General features: G+C 35.6%; 1 protein-coding gene across 1 annotated transcript in view; it reads left to right on the top strand.

The window, feature by feature from the left end:
- The first annotated feature begins 4,679 nt into the window (after positions 1–4,679).
- Positions 4,680–24,801, top strand: part of LOC140148701 (plexin-A1-like) — a 124,515-nt gene continuing 104,393 nt past the window's right edge. Inside the window, exons 1-4 of the mRNA XM_072170742.1 lie at positions 4,680–4,832; positions 11,340–12,542; positions 13,157–13,354; positions 14,011–14,142. Of these exons, the coding sequence (XP_072026843.1) occupies positions 11,361–12,542; positions 13,157–13,354; positions 14,011–14,142 (1,512 nt within the window). The 5' untranslated portion in view covers positions 4,680–4,832; positions 11,340–11,360. The remainder of the gene's footprint in view (positions 4,833–11,339; positions 12,543–13,156; positions 13,355–14,010; positions 14,143–24,801) is intronic.

Raw genomic sequence — 24,801 nt, 5'->3', positions numbered from 1 at the left:
AGCATGTTCTTGAAATTTTTTTATACTTTGTGTTCAGAACTTTCCAGTGGTCGCTTCAGATTTTATTTTCCTGGGGCAATGACAGCCATCGAACTTGATTCTGGAGGAGGGGTTCAAATATCCTTTAATCGGTGCTTACAAAATAATAGATAAGTTTAGCAAGGGAAAGTTGTAGACACTGAAGGCAAAGCTTGATATAAGGGATTTTTATTATCTATGTTAAAATGAGATTTTAATCTCCTTTTAACATAAATAATCTGGTAGTTCTAAAAAACCACCAGAGGAAGATAGTCCCTTCCATATCTTGATTTTATAAAGATGATTGTATTTCCATGATAACCCCAGACCCTATGGCAGCCTGCTGTGTGACCCTTGGTACAGTTTCTCGGCCATTTTCCTATGGGATTTTTAAACATTTCAGCATACCAAGGGCCCCAGCATACCAAGAACCCTGTCATCATGGTCATGCTTGTAATCCGGGCTTGTAATGCAAAGAAGATCCTCCTTCCAGGCCTCTACAACTGAATCATCCATTATATTAAACCCTGGCCATCAGAAGCCCTCTCTATACACCTCGGATATGCCCATGAAAACAAGGAAGGAGGTACATAGTTTGTTGCAATGGTGACCATTGGAGAATCCCCTAGGGCTGATTCATCTCAATTTTATGAATGACTGCACATTATGTACTACAGCAACATACATAAATAGACAATAATTATGCAAATGGACTTGAACTTGAACGAAAGTGGTGATTTGTGATGGATAATGATCAAACTGTCTGGCGCCATGTCTATGATAAAAATAGTTAAATCTCTGCATCTATTTGTACAAATTGCGATTAATTTCCTGAAAATTAATAAATACCTGAGAGCAAATTGAAATTCTAATGAAGATTATTGTATGTTGGGTATTGTTATTATACCGGTATAAGTAGGCCGATCCTATAGTATTAGCCTATACTATAGGATGCTGAGTCAACACAGATGTGAATAATACAAACATTTTGTGACAAATTATTGCTCATGTAATGCTTTGATTACAATTAACATGATTAAGTACTTGATGTTTAATTACGCTATGTACTTTTCATGGCGCATTATGCATGCAGTGTTGGCATGGTTAGCAGAGACGGTTACGAGGCAGTAGCACCAGAAAGTCATGCGCATTTTATTATTCAAGATTTTGCTTCTTTAAAGCTATGCCAATTTTACAATTCTTTAATGCTAGCTTTTAGATTGAGTTGGAATATTTGACTCCATCCTAGGCCTATATATATTTGTGGTGGTCTGGTTGGAAGGCTTCATTGTGGTACCCCAGGGTTCAACCTTTAAAGCAATATTGTAATATTTGCTGAGGAGGACGCTATCAATTTTGTTTCAAAATTCAAGGTGCTGTATTTGTGACAAAATCTGAGATTTTTCAATAAAACTACTGAACAAGTCATTTAAAAGGGCATTTCGTGATCCACAGCCTCATCCCCCACTTTTCTCAAAAAAGTTGAGATTTTTATATCACTGGAAACCTCTGGCTACATAATGTTTATGTACAAAATATTTCTTGCAGATTAATTCGTTTAGCAACGATATCGTGAAATTACAACGCATTGTCTATGGAGCAGTGTAATACACATAATCATGCATAACTCGCGAACGCAAAAATCGGAATCAACTGAAATTTAGGGAATAGGTTTTTTTAAATTGTGGATATCTAATGAAAAATGACATAAATAGAGGATGCTAGGATCACGAAATACTCCTTTAAGTCATACAATCGAAATATTAGATGAACATTCATAACCCTGAACATTATAACTTTATGGGATGTTCATAACACATCAAGCTGACCGACCTCGGTCATGATGAAAGGACCAGATCTAAATTTCCAGGATCTGTGAATGGACTGATATGGGCATCATTGATATAGGTGCTGGAATTAATAGATATTTTCTTTGTTTTACCTCTTTTATGGCAAAAATAAAACTAAATTTTTTCTGCAAATATTGCAATTTTGCTTTAAAGCAATAATGTGTGATTTGCGTAAAGAATAGGCCTACCTATTTAAATGTTAAATTTCACTGATAGCTACATTGTCCCCTTTTATTAATTTTCGAACCAAACAAAATGGCCAATCAAAGTCGATTTTGAGTTTCCCGTCACCCGCCCTCACTTCATTTTCTGACCCTCACTTGAATTCATTATTGTGATTTTCCAAAAAATACCGATAAAAACTGGTTATATTTGCAAAAAAAATATGAATATCCCTTTATTTTTTGTGGAAAAATCAAAATCAAAACATACATTTTGCTGTAAGCTTGCAGACTCTTTTTAATATACTTTTGAATCTCATTTGGGCTAAACATCCATCTTCAAGTGAGTGAGCGGCAAATAACAACACATTTTACATGTGTGTTGGTCATATTATGAAAGGCAGAAAAATAATGAATAACAAATAATGAAAAAGTTACCTCACTTGTTTTCAGAAATTATGTGACGAGAAACTCAAAATTGACTGTTAGGGGCCTAAAACGAAGGACTTCAGGCTTAGTCTTTTACAGGGCATTTATGTACACCAATGGCCATTACAATGGTGCAAAACGTAGAAATTTGAAAAAAAAAAATTGAGGGCACTGCTGTGGCGCAAATCACACATTATGGCTTTAAGTTTTACATTTGAACCTTTCTTTTCCCCTTTCCCTTTAGATCTACTCCTTATCCTACTCCAGGCCCCTGAGTCTCATTCATCTTATGGCTAATGAAGCTTTTGGTCCTGCGTTTGTGCCCAGAAAATAATAGGAATACAGCATTGGCGGAATAGACCCAATTACTTCCAAGCCACATCATCCATGTGTTTAGATAGCAAAGCAATAAACTTTATTTATATGGGACTTGAGAACTTGCGAAAAGTGCTTCCTAGTCAGATAAAATATCATGAGATTGTTTTGATAAATGGACAGATAAGGTTTTCTCCCGAGGAAAGACGGGATTGGATTCCATAGAAAAGAAAAAGGCAATGCAATCAGATTGTTTATATTTAACAAGTAATGAAATATATTTGACTTGATGTGAACTGTAGATACTGTCAATGATAACGGGAATGATCATATTTATTTATTATGCAACTATGGCAACGGTGCAGTTTATTCATGTTGATTCATGTTTTAGAGAAGATGAAAATAGCGAAGGAGTTGCAAGTCTGTGTATCAAGTTTCTATGGTTTTCAATTTAAAGGTAAATATGATCCATTTGGAATAAATTAGGTGAACTAAACATGAGGTGAGGTATTTTTTGATGTGGGTCAAAGTCATTCTGTAAATAATACATAAACCACAAGAACCACTAGAATGTGAACATTTTTCACAAATATTATCAAATGAGCAAAATAATCCCATGGGATATTTTTCTGGAATGTACATTAAAAGGCTAAATAGCAACGTGGTATCAAGCTGAGGACTTTCGATGATAAAAATTCAGTTTATGTTTTACTATAAAAAAGAAAAACGAGAGAGAAAAAAGAGAGAATAAGGAAGGAAAGTGTCTTTTCCTGTAGGATGCCTAATCTTGATAATACTACAGTACGTAGGTGTATTAAATTTGATATTAGCCTTGGAAATTAATAATTATGAAAATATGATAAAATAAAATAATTGAATCTTTGAAACTTAAGTCCCAGATGAAAGTTGAATGTTGTCAGAGGTAAGCCCCTAAAATTAAAATTATACGAAAAATGAGACCTATTTCAAAAGTTGGTCGCTTAAATTGGGTTAATCATACTCGAATGGGTTAATCGTGTTCCAGTTTCCACATATTTCTGCTGTCATTTTATGTTCGTACCTTCTACCTGAGCAATCCTATTTGACATGACACAGGTTGCTTGGTAAGCTAATTAAGATGGTAACTGATGTGTAATTAACTGTAAATGAATACTCAAACCATGCACACCAAAGGGTTCACTGATAACAATCCACACTTCCACTTTCCTTAGTACAATTATTTCTCGATCACAAAAGAAACTTTTTGAGTAGGCGGGTATGATTGTCCAGACTCAAACATTTCTTAGCAAGCAAGAATCAATATTTGTCAATGTCATATTTTGCAATGTATTATTTTGAAAATAAAATCATTTTAATGCAAGTCATTTCACCAATTAAAACATTTTAATGAAGTTCAAATGTTGAAATTGAGAAAATTTGTGTTCTTGCTATATTATTTATAATTTGTTTTGAATAAACTTGTTACCATAAGTTTGCTGAAAGGACTCTCTCACGATAATCAATAAATTGGTGGATGATGTCATGGTGTTTGTTCAACCAGAACAGGAAAATTGGTTCTGGAATCACCTGACCAACATACCAGTACTGTTTTGGTAGACTGAAATACATTTTAAAAACCAAACTAAAGGATTGTTGTGAAACAGTAATCACAGAAAATAAAATCCCTGGACTATGTAATACAATTTATGACATATTCATTCACACAATTTGAAAACAATACATCCATAACACCTCGGGGATTTCCCATTTTGTAATGATTCCAGTCAAGACTTGTCTCAAGACTACACCCACCTGATTGATTATTCATGCAGAAGTTTTCTATTGGTGAGGTCACTCACTACTAGTTGAAAGAAAGCCTGCCTCCACACACAGGCAATCAATAGTTTAGTGCCTCACTGTCAGAATAGCTCACTGACTGGTTTAGTTGGTTAGCCATTCACACACATGAACGTTGGCAGTGCGTATGCTAGTCTGCCAGTCTACCACTCCGCTAATACAGGAAGGATGCTATATCTCTTGGATTTTATACTTGGATATACTTTTCACTAAATATTATCAGGTGAGTTGTGACTGTGTCTACGATAGATCTTCATTTGGTAAATATTCAAAGGATTAATAAGAAAATTTAGGACCAGGTTGTAATGTAAATACACCTGTTCACTGTTTAAGGAAGTTGAAAGTGTGTACATGTGCTCAAGATATACTTCAAGGTGCATATGGTGGTATGTACGGTCACTGTGGTATCAGGTGGAATAACAGTTTGAAAGTGAGTACATGTAGTAACAATTTTTGAAAGTTTATAATAAGTTATTTTGAAAACAAAATGGCATTTAGAATTAAAATTATGAGATTCTGAATCCTGTGATTCTTGGCTCAGTGATGGGTTTGTTCCATTCACATGATGGTATGTAGAGTGGGTGTCGTACTACCAGTACCAGCACTGTGCTGTGCACGAGGTAGTTGAATTTCAGAACCAGTGCCAGAAGGTCAAGCCGTTTCCAGCACAAGTGGATGTACAGGAATGTTGAACTGTTCGCTTTTATTTCTTTTCATAGTACTTTTTCCCAAGGCTGTTCTGGAGTACTGGAGACACAATTACTACAATAGGCATTATGAAAATAAATAGCTTATTGGCCTCAAAATCTCTAACTTGTCTAGGCAGGTTGGTTAGATAAAATGTGGAATATTTATTTTGGTCCCAGATAATTTGTGATTTGTACAATGTATTTGGAGTGGTTATTTATTGAAAATATTTTGGTTGGTTCTTGAGGGACAATCATCATAAGAACCGAAGAATGCGTACCTGTTTGTTGTCCAAGGATATGAAAATATCAGTCCCACATTCATACAATTTTATAAATGTCATCCTTGAATGCTCATGCAGACATGTTTGAATAAAATCTAGATTCGCTTTGAAATTCCTTAGTTGAGTGCATCTTGAAAGTTTACTTTGAATGTATTCAAAAGGAGGGAGTGTGAAATTCCAGACTTGGAACATTAGAAGCAAATTATAAGTCAAGAATAAATGTATGCATTGTAATAGGGCTATAATACTTCTCCTGGGTACTCAAACAAGCTAGAGTTTGTATTTTTTTTCTTATTGCATCAGTACATTTTGATCCCGCTGAGTGCCGAGGGTTAAATACACTTGGTTTCAATGTGGTACAGATAATTAGCTCTAGTTTGGTTCACAGCAGTCGACATGGTCAATGTAAAGCAATATTATTTCTACATCGTACACCAAGGTGTTTCCTCTCTCAATGGTGTGCTTGGATGCCGACTGACGAACGGTTGGTCCGTTTCAAGGGAGGCCAAGCATGGTGAGCCGAAGAGGTGGATGGACGCCCAACTACTGAAGTAGGGGTTGAATGACCACTATGGTAATATCCCCAGGCGTTCAGCCAAATACCATGGTACACCTTGAGTTGTACCGTTTAAATTGCAGTATTATAAAGGCTGATGTAAGCATCTAGGGTATGATGCATGCACTTGATATGAACTGCACATGTGCTCTGATATCAGTCGTCAAGTGAAGGAAGGTTGGTGGAATTCCTAGCGAGCAAACCAAATCCAAAATTCTAAACAGTCAATTAATTTGTACCATACAAAAAATATTGCAATGTGTAGGCCATTATAGTTCATGCCATAACTTTGTGTGATGGATATTAATTTTAACAAGAGTTTTACTGAAATGAAAATCAACTTAGATTCAAGAATTCATTAAAGTTAACTGTCATGTTAGGCAATGAAGTTTCATATCACATAATCTGTAATTAGAGGATTGAGAGTTTGAGCCAAGGCAGTGCCATCGTGATGTGCACAAGGCACTTTACCTCAGTTGCCTCTCTCTATCCAGGGGTGAATGGGGAGCTCTTTATGAGTATTGTCCATTGAACGCTGCCCAAAGGTACATGTATGAGCATGCCTTGGGCATTGTATGGCAGCTAACATTCTATAAACGATTGCGGAACAAATGTACATGTAATGCATTTCGATACATGCGAAAGGCACTGTATAATTAATGCAAACATTTATTTTTATTTTATTTTATTTGCAACTTTTCAAATCACATACATGGATCCATGGTTTGTCCTCCTGAAGTTAATTAATTTGCACCAAAAGTCCTTCATTTAGGCATACATGTATTGCATAAAAAAGGAGATAAAGTAACCTTTGAGATATGTATGTACCCTATTTCAATGCAATACACCATTCATAGACTACCTTTTGGGAAGAAATTTTGGTACAAACTCACAAACCCAGGATCCACATTATAGGGGGCCTATTGTATCCTGATCATTTTGATTTCCTATTTTTGCCCAACTGCAGTATAATAAAGCAAAATTATGTCAATTCATTGCTTTTAGTTGTGATCAAAGTTGTGAACCTTTAAAACTAGTGAGGACTTCCAAATTTATTACATGTATTTTGATGTGTTTATCAATATACAGAGGGTATAAAACCTTTCTTACGCTGTGATTTAAATTAATTGTAGCATCTCCTGTGTTGCATGATCATTATTATGCTATTGTTTTCCCACACTCCATATTACCATGGCAATTTGCCATTATCATTGGGATCATGGATCACTTCAAATGGTGTATAAATAAATCAAAGGCACAATCACAAAAGCACACATAACGCTTCGTTGTACAATAATCTCTGAAAGATGGCTATTATGCTAGCTTCATCCACGTGGTATACTAATTCAAGCTATTTTAGTATCTAGATTTATTATGAATTTTGATGGAAACCTCTTTGTTAGCAAGGTTGTGTGGTTTAGAAAGCAACCAAACAAAAGGAATGTTGTGAGAAATACGAAGATGAGTAGGAAAGGTAGCCCTACCACAGGGCTTTTTTTTGTTTTTTTACACCTAGACACGCTATACCCCGAGAACTGCTTAACCCACTAAGCTGTCCAGTGGGTTGTGAGCTGTTACTGGGTTTTTAGCAGTTCTCAGTTTATAGCAGAGTGTCTCGCAGTATATTAGTGTGTAAAAGAATAAAAAGGTCCTGTGGTAGGGCTAAGGAACGGCACAATGTTATCATTTGCAGGGCAGAAATTTGTGGATGTCTAGGCTCTAAAAATAATACTGGAGAAATCTGGTATTTTTAAGTACAATTGTACAAAGTGTAAAGCTACAAGCTCATGGGTATAATTTGGAACAAAATAAGGTACTGTTACAATGTATGTGGACTTGTGCAATGTGCAGAAAACAAACATCGTCTCTGAAACCTTCACATGATTTTAATCACATTTTATACAAGACAGCATAAGCTTCCTTTGGATGATAGAACAAGGAAAGTGTGTACACTGAAATTAAAATCTGCAACTGCTCTCATGTTGTCTTCTATACCAAATCTCATTGAGGTGAAGTCTGGGTCTTTGACCTGGACACCAAGCACCATGATATAACTGCCCAGCTAATTGTGTGTAATTATTGACAAGTAACTACCCAAATACACTACTATATTTGCCTTAAAATAATATACTAATATTTTTAGCCAATACTTTGCATACAATGCCCCTTCTTTTGAACTGTGTGTACCAGCCTTCTATTCAGGGCACACCTAATCAATACCAGTGAGTAATTCATGTTTGTGGAGTTCATTCAGGTCTTGCTTTATATTCTTTATGTAGCCCATCCCAATTATGGCCTCTGGTATACTGTACATTATATCACCCATGATATAGAATTTATTCAAATTAGCATTCATATAATGGTTCAATTGAGTGTATTAAAAGCAGTTTACTCAAAATACAATCACTGCAGGAAGGAAAAGAGGTGGACACAGTCGGACACACAAAGGTTGACAATTATTTGGGCCAACTAATGGCCTCAAGGTCCTCCAGAGCAATAGGTCACAAAATATTGCACATTCAAAATATTGAAAAGATTCTTTCATTTCACAGCCTTGGTTCAGTTCACATGCGGTATTTTCTATGTAGAGCGGTATTTCTTTCCATGTAGAATGCATTGAAAGAAACTTTATAGCGTGGTCTGTCACAAGATTTTGATATTAGGTTGACCTCTGTGGAGTATAATGTTGCTATAATTGAAAAGTACATTATGTTTTCTAATCAATTAGGATGAAATTTGTGGTTGACATGGTTGAGGTCATGACTGTGTTTAGGCACTGCTCATGGGAGTAAAAGAGTGCTATGAACAGGACACATTTTGTGTCAAGTGACATTTTGTGAGTCAAGAAAGTTTCCAAATACATGTAAACCTGATAGATAAGGCCAGCCAAAGTTCAGGGAATGTCTTTTGGAATTCGTAAGAGACCTTCTGGGGCCTTCAAGGGGAGCTGTTTGGGGCATTTACAATAGAATCTAAGGAGACAATGGTCAACTAATAAGGAGAGCTAAAAAATACTCTCCTATATCAGATTTAAGGAGAGCAGTAGAGAGCAATTGCTCTCGCTCTCCTCAAAAGATCGTCCCTGAAAGTTGATTGTGAGTTTTCAATTTTCAAATTTTGCCGCATGATATGTCAACTCTTTCATTATTCATTATTTTTTAAGATAAATTATTGGGCTTTTTATTTATTTAATTTTAATGTTACAACTTGTAAGCAAAACATATTAGAATGAAAGCAATAAAATGTCAGGTCAATAATTTTCTACATGTACAGCTTATTGAGTATGTTGACCTCTAGACCTGTATGATAAAGTTTTACACAAGAGACTATCAAAAGTAGAACAAAATTGAAATACATGTATTCCATATTTCATGTACATTCATTAATGGCAAAATAATGGAATTATTTCTGTGGCGCAGCATAAAAACACATGCAGGTGACAGAAAACATGCAATAAATTTTAGCTGGCCTAATATAGGCTTACATGGATGTCACAATGTGGGATGTGTACATTTTGTAAAACTCATGAGTTGATTTGTGGTTGTTGTGTAAAAAGCCCACATTAAAAACCCTTCAACATAAATAAATGTTATAAAGTTTTATTTTGGTTTCTAATGTTTTACAGTTATTAAAAAGAATTTAAACTTGTGACATGAAGCGGGACATGAAGTTATAATTTAAGGCTTGGCAATATAATATTGCCAAGCCTAAAATATTCCATGAATATCCTTTTTATTTCTTTGGCAATGATCACACTACTGCCAATGCTACCGATTATACATGCGTGTCAGACCTTCAATATTGAACTTTGTCAGTACATTATTATTTACTAAGGGGGTAGTTCTATTCTGCAAGCCTGTATTCACATTTTGATCTTCGTCCTTGGCACCATTCATGTTTTCTTTTGAACATTTGTTCAGTTAAACCACAAGAACAAGATATGCACACAAAATATTGCAATTCATGTACAAATGTAGACCATGTACATACAGTACATGTATGTACACCATGACAGTCTGTCCATGAATGAATTGTGGTCATGTTTAGAAGGATATTCGTCACAAGCTTAAAAATTGCATATCTTCAGATTTCTCAAACAGAATTGTGGTACAACTAATTTAACTATCCCATCTAGCGAGTTAGAGGCGCTTCCCCTTTGCATCTATGGTTCCATTTGCTGGAACTGGCATTAATATTGTTTAATTTAAATTAAGAAATTTGTTTGATAATGTTTAAATTCAGAAATTTGTGAAGTTTCCTGTTTCATATCCTGTGGATGAACTTGATAATTTTGGTCCAGTTTTTATATACTACAACTTTTTCATGTGTTGTATGTTTCCTGTAATCCTGGAAACTTTAAAGCCACAAAAATACACACCCACATAATATATCATATTGCAAAAAAGGCATAAGAACATAATTGAATATACAAAAAGACTGACCAAAGTTACATATGATCAATTCCAAATTCCAATTTCAATTGAAACCAATTTTACTTTTTTAAGTCATTTCTTCATTGATTATTGATATATTTCTGGAAAGAAATTCAGCTCATGGATTGGTCAATACCAGGATATATGTTTGACAAAGAATTAAGTCAATCCAACATTAAACAATGTTCAATAACATAGACCTTGTGAAGCTTTTATCTCTCTGTCCTCACTTTCCAATTCCATCTATCTAAAGCTAGCTTCAGACTCCGTGTATTGTACGTACAATATTGTATGCAACATATCTACGTTATTTAATCTATTGCCATTCTATTTCCAGTAATGTTTAAGTTCTAACGAATGTTTGATGACGAAAAATCGATAATATGTTACATGTAATATCTAGTAGAAATATATTATCGATTTTACGTCATCAAACATTCGTTAGAACTTAAACATTACTGGAAATAGAATGGCAATAGATTAAACAACGAGATATGTTGCATACAATATTGTACGCATAATAAAAAGTCTGAATACTGCTTTAGATTAGATTCTGCCTAGGGGAATACAATGTCCTATTCAGTTACATTGTACATTGTTATAACTTTGCACCTCTACCTCTTTGTATTTTCACTGGAACTGTCACCTTCCCATTACCACTTCACTGACAGATGCAGAAGGCAATATGCTTATGAATACTTAGTACCTTCAATAAGAGTCATTTTACCAAGCAAAAAATTAACACTTTCTTTTATATTTTTTCCTTTACAGGTCTAACAACAAAAGACAAAAATGGCTAGCAAGATGTCAACAACACTGTCAACTCATAGCATAACTAGAACTTTATCATCATCATATTCATCAATATGGAGGACTTGTCAGTTAACATTTGTACTATGTCTTCTTGTATTTGCAAATGGCTACCCACAGTTTGAGGATACAAATGATCCCACAAATACAAATATATATTTACAAAATATGCTTATAAATGGAACAGATATTTATGTGGGTTCTGTAAACAGGTTATACAAGCTCCGTTCAGACTTGACTGAAGTTGTGTCGTTCAGGACAGGCCCCGTACTGGATCATCTGTCCTGTCGTGCACCCCCGATTCATTGTGATTTCGATAGAACTGAAACTGACAATGTTAATAAATTACTTCTAATGTATGATGGTCAATTGATAACCTGTGCAAATGTTTTCCAAGGAAGATGCGACAAAAGAGATGTAAATACGTTAAATACTACTTATAATAACCCCCGGGAAGTTGTCTCAAGTTATATTCACGGTAGAGCTGTGGGATTCATAACGCCAGGGATGTCTGGTCAGGATTTTTATACAGCAACGCCTTTAGGAGGTTGGTTACGAGGAGCAGGAGTACCAACCATAGCACGGAGACTCCTTGAAAAGGATGATGTATTTGGTGACAGACCCTTTGATCCAACATCAGAAACCAAAATTCCAATAAACACAATTGATGAAGCTGTAAACATGGCTAACTACCAATTTAACATCAGTTATGTTCATGGATTTTCCAGTGGAAGCCATAGTTACTTTGTCGCTTTGCAAGTGGAAGATTACCAAGTCAAGGACAGCCCTCAAAGAACTAAGATTTCTCGTGTGTGCAATCAAGACATGAGCGATTCTTTCCATTCGTATATAGAGTTACCTCTCAGCTGCTCTGATGGTACTACAGATTATAACTTAGCCCAATCTGCTGTCATAGCAACGGTAGGATCGCATTTGGAGGATGTGAAGCCTGGTGAAGATGTTCTTTTCATCACATTTGCGGAATCTGAAGGTGGAAGTAGTTTGGAACCTACGGCAAAATCGGCTGTCTGCATGTATTCAGTAAGAGCCATTGACGCTATGATGGCAGAACGAAGAATTGAATGCGCAAGCTCCGAAAATGAACTGGATACTACGGAGATTGAGTGGCTGGGTAATACACCATGTTATGCTGATGAACCGGTGGTATGTTCTTGAATAAATCATTTTAAATTCATTTTAGTATCTTGATGGTTTCCAATAATCATTAACCCTAACTGCCCAATCCAACAGAATCCAACACGGAAAACTCATAGGCATACATGCATCCCATGTGATGTGATGACGCAATCACCCTAAGTGATATATTGAGACGCTTTATTTACCGGGCTATCGGCCTGTGATTGTCTGTGTGGCATGCAAGGGGTCCAAGGGTCGAATCCCAGGGTACTAAGTGACTTTTTTGTTCATCTTCTTTCCTTTTTAATTTGTTCTCTCCCTTCCGATAGCAAGTGTGTGCCAGGGCAGTCAAGCTGGGGGGGGGGTGGTGGCAAAATTTCAGATCGTCTGGCAGACCTGCTACTAAAATTACTTTTCTGGAACAAATATGTGGTAAAATTTGCAATTTCACAGTTAAAATGGTTGAAATTGATAAAGGAAGATGCACATTACAACTGTGGTCAATTTGTTGGTACGCATCTGGTAGAAACTCCACCATTTAATTTGCATCCATAAAAAGAAATAATTTTTTTAATACATTGAAAACAAATTATGGGAATAAAATGTATCATGATCATTTTTTTTTATTTGTTCCATTTTAGGTGACTGGTCTACAGGCAGATCCATCAGGTTATTGTTTTACTCAGAATTTTAACACACCACTTGGAACCTTAAACTTTGTATTGGAAGCCAAGCCATTGTACACCACGGATGAGACAGTCCTCACAGCGGTTGCTGCAACACCGCATCTGGAAGAAACTGTTATATTTCTTGGTGATCAGCAAGGCAACCTAAGAAAGGTCAGTAATTATCTTCTCAAAGAGTATAAAACATTGGTGGATATGTGCATCAGAGAACAGCTAGTGCACAACATGATGAAGTACTTAAACCAGAGAAGCAGATATATAGGTGGAATGAATTAGCAGACTCAGACAAGAGTCAAGTATCATTTTAAATAAATAAACAGGCTATAGAATGAAATCAAACTGGTTTGCTGCTGATGTTGTCTGCTATTAAAGCTATAGAGAGATTGTGTAATCCAGGAAGTTCAAGTACGGTAATTAAATATCTCTGGGTGTTAGATCCACTTGGCTATCTATTTTTTATTTTTTTAGTTCTTCAACAAATCCTACATAGCATCAAATGTAATCATTAAAGGTGATGGGCAATAAACATAGACCGTCGAATATCTATTGTCTATGGTTACACTCATTATTGCACCAACATTCATTTTACAGATCATACAATTGACTAGTTCTATAATTATCTTGAATTATAACATTATTTTGCATCCATGGAAAATGTCCAGTTTGACTTTGAAAACAAAAGTAAAAAATTAGTACCTAACACGTAGGCAGCCTATGTGGTTATGATGCTAATCATATATGCATATAGACTAAATACATTTTACGCACTTTGAAATTACCCAAAATTTCTTATATATATTTACCAACAGCTACGTGTAACAGCCAATGATACTGCAGAAATGTATGAGGAAATGGTTATCGACAGTAACTCGGCAGTCGCTCAAAACGGCCTGGCGTTCGACGCCGACAAGGATTATATTTACGTCATGACAAAAAGAAAGGTAAGGGACCATGAAATTTCACAATTTAGTTTCCTCCTCTGATGAATCTACCAGAACTTGCTTGATTTGTTTTTAATACCCCATATTTCCGATGGATTTAACAGCAATGTTCAGGTGTATTAAAGATGGGAACTTGTTCAAGATGTTCCTAATGAAATGTACATCGTTGGTGATGATGAGAATATTCCACCATTGCTGGGTTCTGCCATATGCAAGGAGAGCGTTGAACTGGGAATAGACATGCGAGGAAAAAGACTGGTTCAATTCCCATTCATGTATGCTGCCAGATCGAGACTCTCCTCGCATATGGCATGATCGTGCAATGAGAAAATTCAAGCAATTTCACACAATGATTAACCATCCTGATGATCCTGAGTAAGATCTGCAGAAGATGTGACCAAGTTTTGATACTATTTCTTGATAAGATTACAAAAGGGAAGAAAAAGAAACCAAACCAATCATGTGAGTCACCCAGCCAGACATGTGGCCCCTAAAGGTCTATTATTATTAAGCCAATATTTAATTTTTCAAAATCGAGATGTTACTAAGTGTGGAAAATTAGTTAGATTAGAGATGGTGTACATGTTTAATAATATTGTGATACAGTTTGACTTGACTCATGTCGGTAGATGAGGTGGTATGACGTGGCTCTTTCTATTATATGACTTTATATGGTCTGATTAATGAGATAACCCACACCACCCGCTTCTGATATTGATGCGTTCGATTTTGGCAGAAATCAGATAAATTGGTCATTTTAAGATTAGTGTACAATGTGGGTGTGGTATGATCAATTAAATTCAGATTAATGCCTCAAATTGGTAAAAATCTATTGAATTTGAAAAGGTTTTATAGCAGAGGAAATTCACAGCAGACATCTCCCAAGCTATTCGTCTATAATCAGATTCCTGCACATCAATATGGACATGATATAGGATTATAATAAGATAGCCACATATGTCAATTCGCTTGGCTTCATTTTGTGTTATGACTGTTCCAATGGTATGCGGATACAAAAAGATGACCCATCACAGATGTCACCTTGTATTGTGCAATGTGTTTGTGGTGTTTAAACGCACCAGTGGTTTCTAACAAGAGTTAGGTAACAATAGAAGTCAGGTAGTTACATGTTACAAGTATCTCTTCCACGGCTTTGGCATTGACACTTGACATTCCCAAAATTCTTAGGGTTTCAAGTTTCAAGTTTTTATTTGGAATTCACTTTTACATCAGCGGCACTCATCTATCTGATGGTGCATCCAAGACATTAAATATACAAACAAAGCTTAATAATTATCAACAATTATATAACAAAGACTCATGGCTCAGGTACTATTTACATAACTCTTGAATAGAAGGCAATGTGAACTTCTGTAGGCAGCATTGCTACATGGTGGTTAAATTTACAATTGGACTTTTTTGAAGATGAACATCTCTCAGTTATTTAGGGTCAATTTTAGGCTTTATTCCAACCTTGGCAGCAGTGTGTTGGCATGAATAAATGATAAGTTGTTGGATATCTTTTGGCAACCAACATTTTCCCTGGTCTGAATTTCCAGATGAGAAGAGCCAGTGTTGCCAAGCTTCTCAGTGCCAAGGTGTGGCAAATTGGTTCGTCAGGCCCAGTGAATGACTCCCAAGTAGCCTAATTTTTATGATTCCCAAAAAACTATTTGGATGCTTTAACCTGAAATTAGAATGGAAATCACCCGATTGGGCTGAAAAGCACTTGACAACAAACTTCCAGTACTAAATGGGAAGCTGGGATGAGAAGTTACTGGCCGATCAATAAATGGTTAGAACCCATTGTTATTGTAATTTGGAGCTTCAGACACTTAATACCATTATAATTTGGCTAAATTGAAAGGAAAATATGTCATTATTACTGCCGCAGCCCGACACTTAACTAATTTTAGACAAGTAACAGCATGCTTTTTAGAATAGCGGCAATCGATCGCCAAGTAGCCCAATTGTGCACCTAAGGAACAGCATTGGCATCACTGAGAAGAGCTTAAAGGGATATATCTTCCTAGTAATGTGGTGGTTTTAGCAATTGGATAGGCATATGGCACCATAGTGGCTGTGGGAATAGAGGTGGTTTAAAGTACGCAATGTCAAATGTCATCATTTTCACATCTTCAGTATCAAAGTTTGGGCATTAAGTTTATTTGATTCATAAAGTGTCAATCAAAATATTCCTTTGAACTTAGAATGATAAAAGTCAAGTCAGGTGCTCTGTGTTGAATAGTTAGGGTAGGTTTTACAAGTAGGTATGATGTTTAAAGTTGTTATGGATTTACTTGTGGTTCACTACACCAGATTCATCAGGATATACATGTAGCAGTAAACTGTTACTGTTTAAACTAAACTGTTGTCACTGTTACTGTTCAAACTAAACTGTTGTTACTGTTTACTGTTTAAACAATGGGTTTTCCATAGATAGGAAAATTAATACATGTAACCAGTGTTTACTCAGAGGCCGTATGTCTCAATTTTGGCCCAGTGAAAATTATTTTTGGAGCACACAAATGTGCAATGCTGTATTACAATTAGTCAATTTGGGGAATTGCTGAGCCAAAATTGGGCCAATTTGGGAGAAAATGTTTCATTTGGCGCACCCAATTTCCAGAGAGAGTAAACACTGCATGTAACCCATTTTATAGTAAAAGAATAGATATTGTTCAATTAGAGCTATATAACCTCATGTGAGATGTATGATGTCATTGATGAGCTTCATTACTCACTCCCCTGTATGGATCATGCAAGTGTTTCATAATAGGCCTATGTACATGTAGTACATGTAGTTATTACAACCTCAACAAGTACAGGTCAAGTTCATCAGCTTGGTGTAAAAGTGCAGTTCATTTATCAACCTAAATTAGGAAACTTATTTACTAGTTTTTCAACAATAGTCAATTTGGTCATATTGGAACACTATTACTATACTAAAAGTAATATCCTTGGTCGCAAAAGTATTCAACAATGGTCAGTGACTGTAACTTTGTTTAGTAAAGGAAACTGTAGCAATGATTAGATAACAGGTTATAACGTTTGATTTATTTTGGTTGGAAGCTTATTAAGTACCTTGCTGTTTCCTGTATGGCGATCATAAAACCGTTGGTCAACAGAAAAGGCTCAACTTAGGCCACTGTGCATGCAACTTCAATAAGAATGTGCACTTTCGTTAGCTACCATAATTAACTGCATCTGTTATTTGTCTGTTAGTTCGTGCAGATATTTACATGTGGTTTTTGTTTCCTCTGATTGAGACCAATTTTATTTTCAAGAGATCAAACACGACTTCATTGAAAGCTTCAATTTTGTGGTAAAACTACAAATATTTGGCATTTATAATCACTGCCATGTGTTTTGATCTTTTGGAAACATTTTTTACACAAAAGTGTTAATTTCTTTGGACAAACAAGCATATTTTTAATTAAACAGTAAATGAGCTTCGGTTTGAAAAATTGCAACCGCACACCTGTAGAATGTCAAGAATTGACAGCAAGGAAACAGACACTTAGATTATTTATATGTTATGTAAATTAACGTAATAAGTAGACTGCAATTTGTGTCATACTCCCCATATTGTGCTGCATTCCAGCAAGTTTGAATCTCCTTTTGCCCCAAATTACAATGATAATTTTTATTTGCACAGTATACAAGGTAGTACATGGTTAAATGAGTGTTTTAAAAAGTGGTGTACCCCACGTAGATAAAACATTTGATGCATGTATTGAGCAACATTGAGTTTGCTAATATATTTCAGATTCTCTTGAGCCTGTCATGTTTCTAGCAATGCCATTTGGCTATTGCAGTTGAAATCTATACACCCCCTGTGGAAACCATGACCGTAATCTTCCACACAGGGAATGTGAATCTCAAATGGAGTTATCTATAAATGGGGTGACTCCATTTGAAATCTACACCGCTGTATGGGACATTAAGATCATGTCTTCCATAGGGGGTGTATGGATTTCAACTTAAATAGCCAATTTTCAACATGCTCGTTGTTTTACTCAAACACTTATCCAGGTAGAGAGCTAGCAGGAGGCTGCTAACAGTACCACAAATAAGAAACTTAGACAAATTCCTGGCAAATAATAAAGTGACACATGGCTGACAGATATTTGAGCTAAAAAGAAGAAGAATCAAAGCACTTAAATGGTGGTGCACTTTAAAAGATCTCAAGTGATGGAATAAATGGCTGTAAACATTTCATGGATACGGATTGGATAGCAGCAACATTTTCAAGGTGGTTTTTATTTTCACAGTGTTTACATTTTTGTAGAGAGGGAAAATAAAACTTTCTGGTTCCCGTACATTTGTTATTACTCAATATGTAGTCAGGTGGATTGTTGAAATATAGACATTACAGTAGGTGTTTATTTTGTTTATTAAATCTTAAATAAGCAATTAATTTAGATCGTAAAGATTTGTTGTAAAGCAGAAGCCAAGAGCATTACTGCACATTTTGTCCATCAGTGTAGTTGATGTGCAGGGAGATTATTGGCAAATCGTGTTTTCTACAAAGGGTTTGTGCAGAAATAAAGTAGGTTGTGCTAGGATTGAATTTATGTGGCAATGTTATTAATCATGACGTACCAAATGTCTCCTAGCTCATTATTAAGTAAACGATACCAGTCCATTTCAAGGGCCGCCTCCTTAACAAAATCACCATCTAAATTACGGTGTTATTTTCAACTTGTGGATTTTATGCGCGCATTGTTCCAGATCTATATCTTAAAAGAGAAACGATGCGAAGGTGAGAAGTTTTTTTGATTGAAATATATTGGAAGGAGAGTGAATTTGGGAGTTCAGTGACATTTTTTGCATCATTTTAGTCATTTACCTAATGTGCACTGAGTGCTTGGATGTAATCATGTGTGTGAGATGATATTTTCATCTAATGACAGACAACCTTATTGTACATCGTTCATGGTTTAGCTGTAATGTATAAAACTATGGACCACAATGGCCTCATCCCAATGGCATAGTCCAATAACCTCAATTAAACCATCATAGCGCAAAATTTGACCTAAGTTGCAGGGTATGAGTTTTTGTACCCAAATTTTCTAAGGTCATTCAATGAAAGTACAAATGTATTAGGGTTAAAGAACTGTGCACTAATAGATGAGAATGTTTTGGATCTTAGTGTAACTACAGGTTGCTTACGATACGTTATAATCATGATAATAGCAATGTTAAGCCGAGACTGCCAAATGACAATGTTGAAAATAATAAAGTGATTTGTTGTCAGAACTTTGGACGGGAAGTATTCCTGCATAACAACAGATGAAAAGTCACTAAGTAAAAAGTGGTGATAGAGAAAATGTGAAAAGTAATCCGGTAATACCACCAACACCGCCTCAAATTTTGACAAAATCTAGGCTATAGTAAAGTGCCAGTTAATGCATTTCCATGTTGTGTTGTGAATGGAGTTTGACATTTCCAATACACTATACAGTAAATAACATCAACAACTTTTCAAAGGCTCAGGTGGCTCGGATTTGAAATTCATCCAAACATTTTGATAATAATTTTGGAAATAACAATGTGACCTAGGAAGTTGCATTGAAGTTTTGTTGAGGATTTGGTTACAGAACATTTCCTTTTTACCATACTTTCATGTATGCTTTGTTATGTTGCGTGCTTGTGAATGGATTTGCCTGGCTGATGTGGTAACATTCAGTTCAGATTTGTTTTATTGTTACATATTAAAGCAAGTACTGACCTAAAATAAATACAATAGTTTGGTTTGAATGTGTGCATACAATGTACATGGATATTTGTGTTTTTGTGAACATTGGTGTGTGACTGTTTTGCATTGGACCTCTGCGAAAGAGCACCGTCTATGTTTTTGTGGAGGCCTGTCACAATTGCATTCCAAAATGCATAGAGATATGCCTGCTATCAATATTATTCATTAAAAATAACTACCTCGGCTGGTAGGTAAATTCGTACTGTACTACTGTGTGTCATACACACCCCTATACAAAAAAACATTGATTCAGAATCAGATGTCCTACAAATGTAGGTTGTCCAATGTCTTCGGTTGCCGACAGGTGTGGGGGGTATGAGGTGGGGGTGTGTGGGTAAACACCAGCAAACAATGACATGTTTACATCAGATATCTGTGTGTAACAACGAATGCACCAGGAATTATAAAACTGCAATATATAAGGTGGGGGTGTGTATGTCTATCTACATTTACCTGTGGTAAATTACACCTATGTTTTGCTGTGAGTTAGGCGTGTGTTTTACAGGATTCTATGGATATATTCAATCTTTACAAATGTATGTTATTTTTACCCAATCCATGTTATTTTTACCCAATCCAGTTCAGTACTCAAGCCATGAGAAAACAAATGTGTTTATGTAGGCCTACATTAAACTTAGCATGTATGCATGGACACATCTAGGATGTGGGTTGATTCTTCACATTTTGCATTTGATATGCAAACTATCTTTGCATAAATCTATGAAGTGTTGGTATAAATCCCATCAATATATGACATAATGCGATATCAATTTCATTTATTGATTGAACCAAGTATCATATTTCTCATAAAGAAGCTTTTCCCAAACATTTCAAGTGACTATTTATAGCATTGATTCAGGCAAGTTGTCACTGTTCAAGATGGATTGGTTGAGATTGATGATGAGGCTGGTCAGTTATGACACACTTGTCTGCCCGTCTACAATGCACTCTTACCCACTCACTAAAGCTGATAAGCTTTAATAAAATCATCTTAGGATGAATTTTAATGGTTTACTCATCATATTGGAATGCACATACAAATTAGCCAATGATCCATATCAATATGATGCTAAGAACAGTAACACCATCGATTTAATAACAAACGAAGCGTCAGAGTCAGAAGTGACCAAACTAAACTCCAGCTTGTCGGCCGCCACGCCTGGAGGTCTTTGGGATGCCCTCTTGCCATTGACCACCACTGTATTTTGAAGTGGTGCAGAAAACCAGTTTATGAACAATACCCCATGGCTAAGCTTTCAATTATTCCCTGGATTTTCTGTGGAATGCACAATGTATTTCCCATAGATTTGTACTATTATTGTCATATAACAAGGTCACTTTCGTAGCGAAGATAGTCATCGCTGTTTCTATGGCTATTTCGGGTTTCCTATTCATGGTCGTAAGGTCAAGCCCTTAAGGTCAATTATTATTGCTTAATTTACCCTAATCATGGGATTTTGTTTGAGATAAAAAGGTGGTAAAATTAAGGTTGGATTAATCATGTTAATGGTCAAGTGGAGTGGAATGAATTTGAAGTTGTATTACCATGTTGCCTCAGAGGGATATGTTGGTGTGGATGGCATTATAGTGTCATATCAGATTTCTGTATTTTTGCCAATAACTAATAAGGCAGGAAGGTAGTTATGTATGCATAGTCGCCTTTAGGAGGACGACATGGTCAGCTTGTTGTGTTTTGTCAACTGTGGAATAAATTGAAGTCACAAGAGCATATTAAATTATGCCGGTGTACATAATTAAACAAGTGGTAGTTTAAAATATTCTGAAACAGATTTATAGGGTTGTGAACTGAAACTCATTATAGATGATATGACAGCTGATATTAAAGGAATGACCTGATTTCTGTCAAAATCAAAAACTATTCAGACAAATATTCCTGAAAAAAATTAATTCTTAAAAGTTTATCATCACAATAATTCAAAAATGTCTTTTGAGAAAATAATGTGACTGCATGAGTCTTAGATGGATCTTTTTCCATATTTTCAAATAAATTAGCATAGAAAATGCTGTATGCCTGTAGGCTGTGCAAACATACAGGCAAGATGTTAACCTAAAGTTCTATAAATTATAATGCAGCGGATGGTAGTAAAAAAAATCTTATTAAAGTGAAGTAAGCTTAATATATTGGTTCATTAGCTGTTCATGATATTTGCCAATGCAATTTAAGACAATCCACCTTTAGAAAATCTTCAAAAACATTTTTGAAATTATGTGATGAAAGTTGTAATATGAGCTATTTGCTAAGCTTAAATCAGTAGAAATCTGTGTTGTTAAAGGTTTATATAGCCTCAAATTTTCCAATCAAGACCTATTACCTGTTGATGAAGTATCACATGGTGAAACTTGATTCATCTCATCCTTATGACTCCATGGTTGTGTACAAGATTGCCACAAAGCCACTTAAACCATACAATTGGGCTACTTTTAAAAAGACCTGATGCCGGGTCCTGATGTGCTTCAGCAACAGTTGACACACCTTGCTGCAAATTGGATTTCAAGTTCAATTTGTGAGCTACATACAGAAAGTGGGTGATTTGCATAGATTTTAGACTCTACCAAATGCAGAGTTTAGGCCTACAAGTGTTTGCATGCCTGTTTTAATAATTGGTATTTACATAAAGACATTCAATCAAGGGTCTTGCATCCACAAAAATGTGCAATTCCTTTGCCAGATTCAGTAAAAAACACCTTAATGTTAGGATTTGGGTGCTTTTTCCTCTTGACTGGAAAATTGTGTACATGAATAGCGCTTGCCGCAGGCTTGACAAGGTGCCGCTGAATCTGGATATTCTGGCAACCATGCCTGTAATAATGGATCTATGAATACGATCTAGAGCAGAGAAACATACCCGCGATCTGATTAACGCTACTGATTGCAAATCTATGCTGTCAAAATTAAATCTCAATTGGATCGGGTTACAAATTATGCACATTTATGCATGCTAGGTTTCTTTTAGTTAACCAATTTGAGACATGATAACAAGTGTTTTGTTACCATACAACATAGCTCACTAGCAGTATTATGTTGTTTAAGTCAATGCTTGTTTTTCACAGCAGTCATTGACTCATAATTTTTATAAATTTTCAACATTTTTCTCAAAATTAATATCGTGGGATATGATAACGGCATAATTAACTGAAATATTTTACATTTTCTATTTTTGTTCTCTGGTATGTTTAGTCTTACTCAGGTTGTCAGATTTTGTAGGAAATTGCACAAAAATATTTCAAACTATTTTGGTTTTTATTAAAATTGGCTGTAGCCACCTTAAATACAGAGTCCAAGTTGATGACACTTTGCCTTGTAATTAGATGATCCTATACCAATTGGATCTGTCTGCGCCTCATTAGCGATTAGAAGAAGGAATTTACAGAGCAGAAATTAACTGTAGCAAATAACCAATATGCATGACTTCATTGACTGACTGCGAGATGGATGCAAAGATTAGACTTGAGTCCAGACTAGCATCTGGATGGAAAGATTAGACTTGAGTCCAGACTAGCATCTGTACTTAATACAAGGCCAAAGTCATTGTAACAGTACAGACAATAATTATACACCGGATTCTCAAGAATGGGAAATTTCATAAATGTGATATTTGAGTATGTATTTCATAACCTGTTCCTGGCTAGTATTTCAACAATTTCAGCCATTTGATTTTTTTTTGTAAATATTAATAAGAAATAGTCTCATCTTCCACCACCTGATTGCTTGTGTTCTGAGATGATATTACAAAAGTTCCCTGTACTTTAGGTTCATTCACACATATCAGTCATTGGGACTTGTGTGTATCATTATTGCTGATACCTAATAATGCCGTTTCATCAATGGCCTTCTTGTTTTAATTGCCTTACACAGTATAAAGTTATTGATTTGAAATGATCTAAGCCCTATCATTGTCATTTGTATCTTGTTTGAGCTATTTTTGAAATGTTGCTGACATTACAGAAATCAATGATAATTTATCTGATAATTAATACGTACGAAAGCTCTTCATTATGCCAACTGTTCTGGTAGAAGTCACAACCTTGGCCTTGTTAATGGATAGATGTATACTAATTAGCAATATTGGGATGGGAAATATGAACCTAGAAGCAAAGAGCAGAATTTATCAGCATTGTGAGGGGAAGTTTCTTGTCATTGTTGTCCGGAATCCATGACCCTTTATGTGTACTTTCTGAATATTGTTGATTTGACTAACAGGAAGTGTCAGAATTGTAAATTTTCATTACCATTACATGTACTTGGAATTTGTTTCAAATTAAGCACCATACTTGGCTTTGTGTTAAGTGTGAGATTTTACTGTCTTTGTGTATGTTGGAACTGAAAGTTTTTAGAAATTTTCAATACATGTAGGAGAGAGAGAAAAAAAAACTGCCAGGAATCAATGGTCAGGGAATCTACGGTCAGGGAATCTTGCGAACTATCTCCGCTCCATTCTATAGGAGCAAGCTTGAGTCCCGGGTTGCAAGCCCTGGCCATGCCCAAGGACTGTATGTGCACTTGGTTTTCCAGATCCATACTCGCTCTTGCAGGTTTTCTTTGGGATCTCCAGTTTCCCCCTGCTTTCAAAATCAGTGATTAGTTGTTAGGGTATCAAAAATTTCATGCACCCAATGGAATTTGGGGAGCTACACATACAGATAATTGGTGGATGTTACAGCTACATGCAAGTGCCGATAGGTTTGCGTCCAGTTCTGCTGTAACTGGCCTAGTTGATGCGATCTGATTCTGATGATTCACCAGTTACAGTGCTTTGAAACATCTATATATGAATATCCAAAATTTTATATTTATTTATAGAATGAATAAAACCAAATCTTGTCTTTGAATGGTCCAGTGGTTCCTGATATTGATCTCTATGGGGTGAACTTTAAGA

This window comes from Amphiura filiformis, chromosome 3 (genome assembly GCF_039555335.1).
Source record: "Amphiura filiformis chromosome 3, Afil_fr2py, whole genome shotgun sequence".
Classification (NCBI taxonomy): domain Eukaryota; kingdom Metazoa; phylum Echinodermata; class Ophiuroidea; order Amphilepidida; family Amphiuridae; genus Amphiura; species Amphiura filiformis.
Note: the sequence above shows the minus strand (reverse complement) of the source record. Positions and strands in the feature narration are given on the sequence as shown.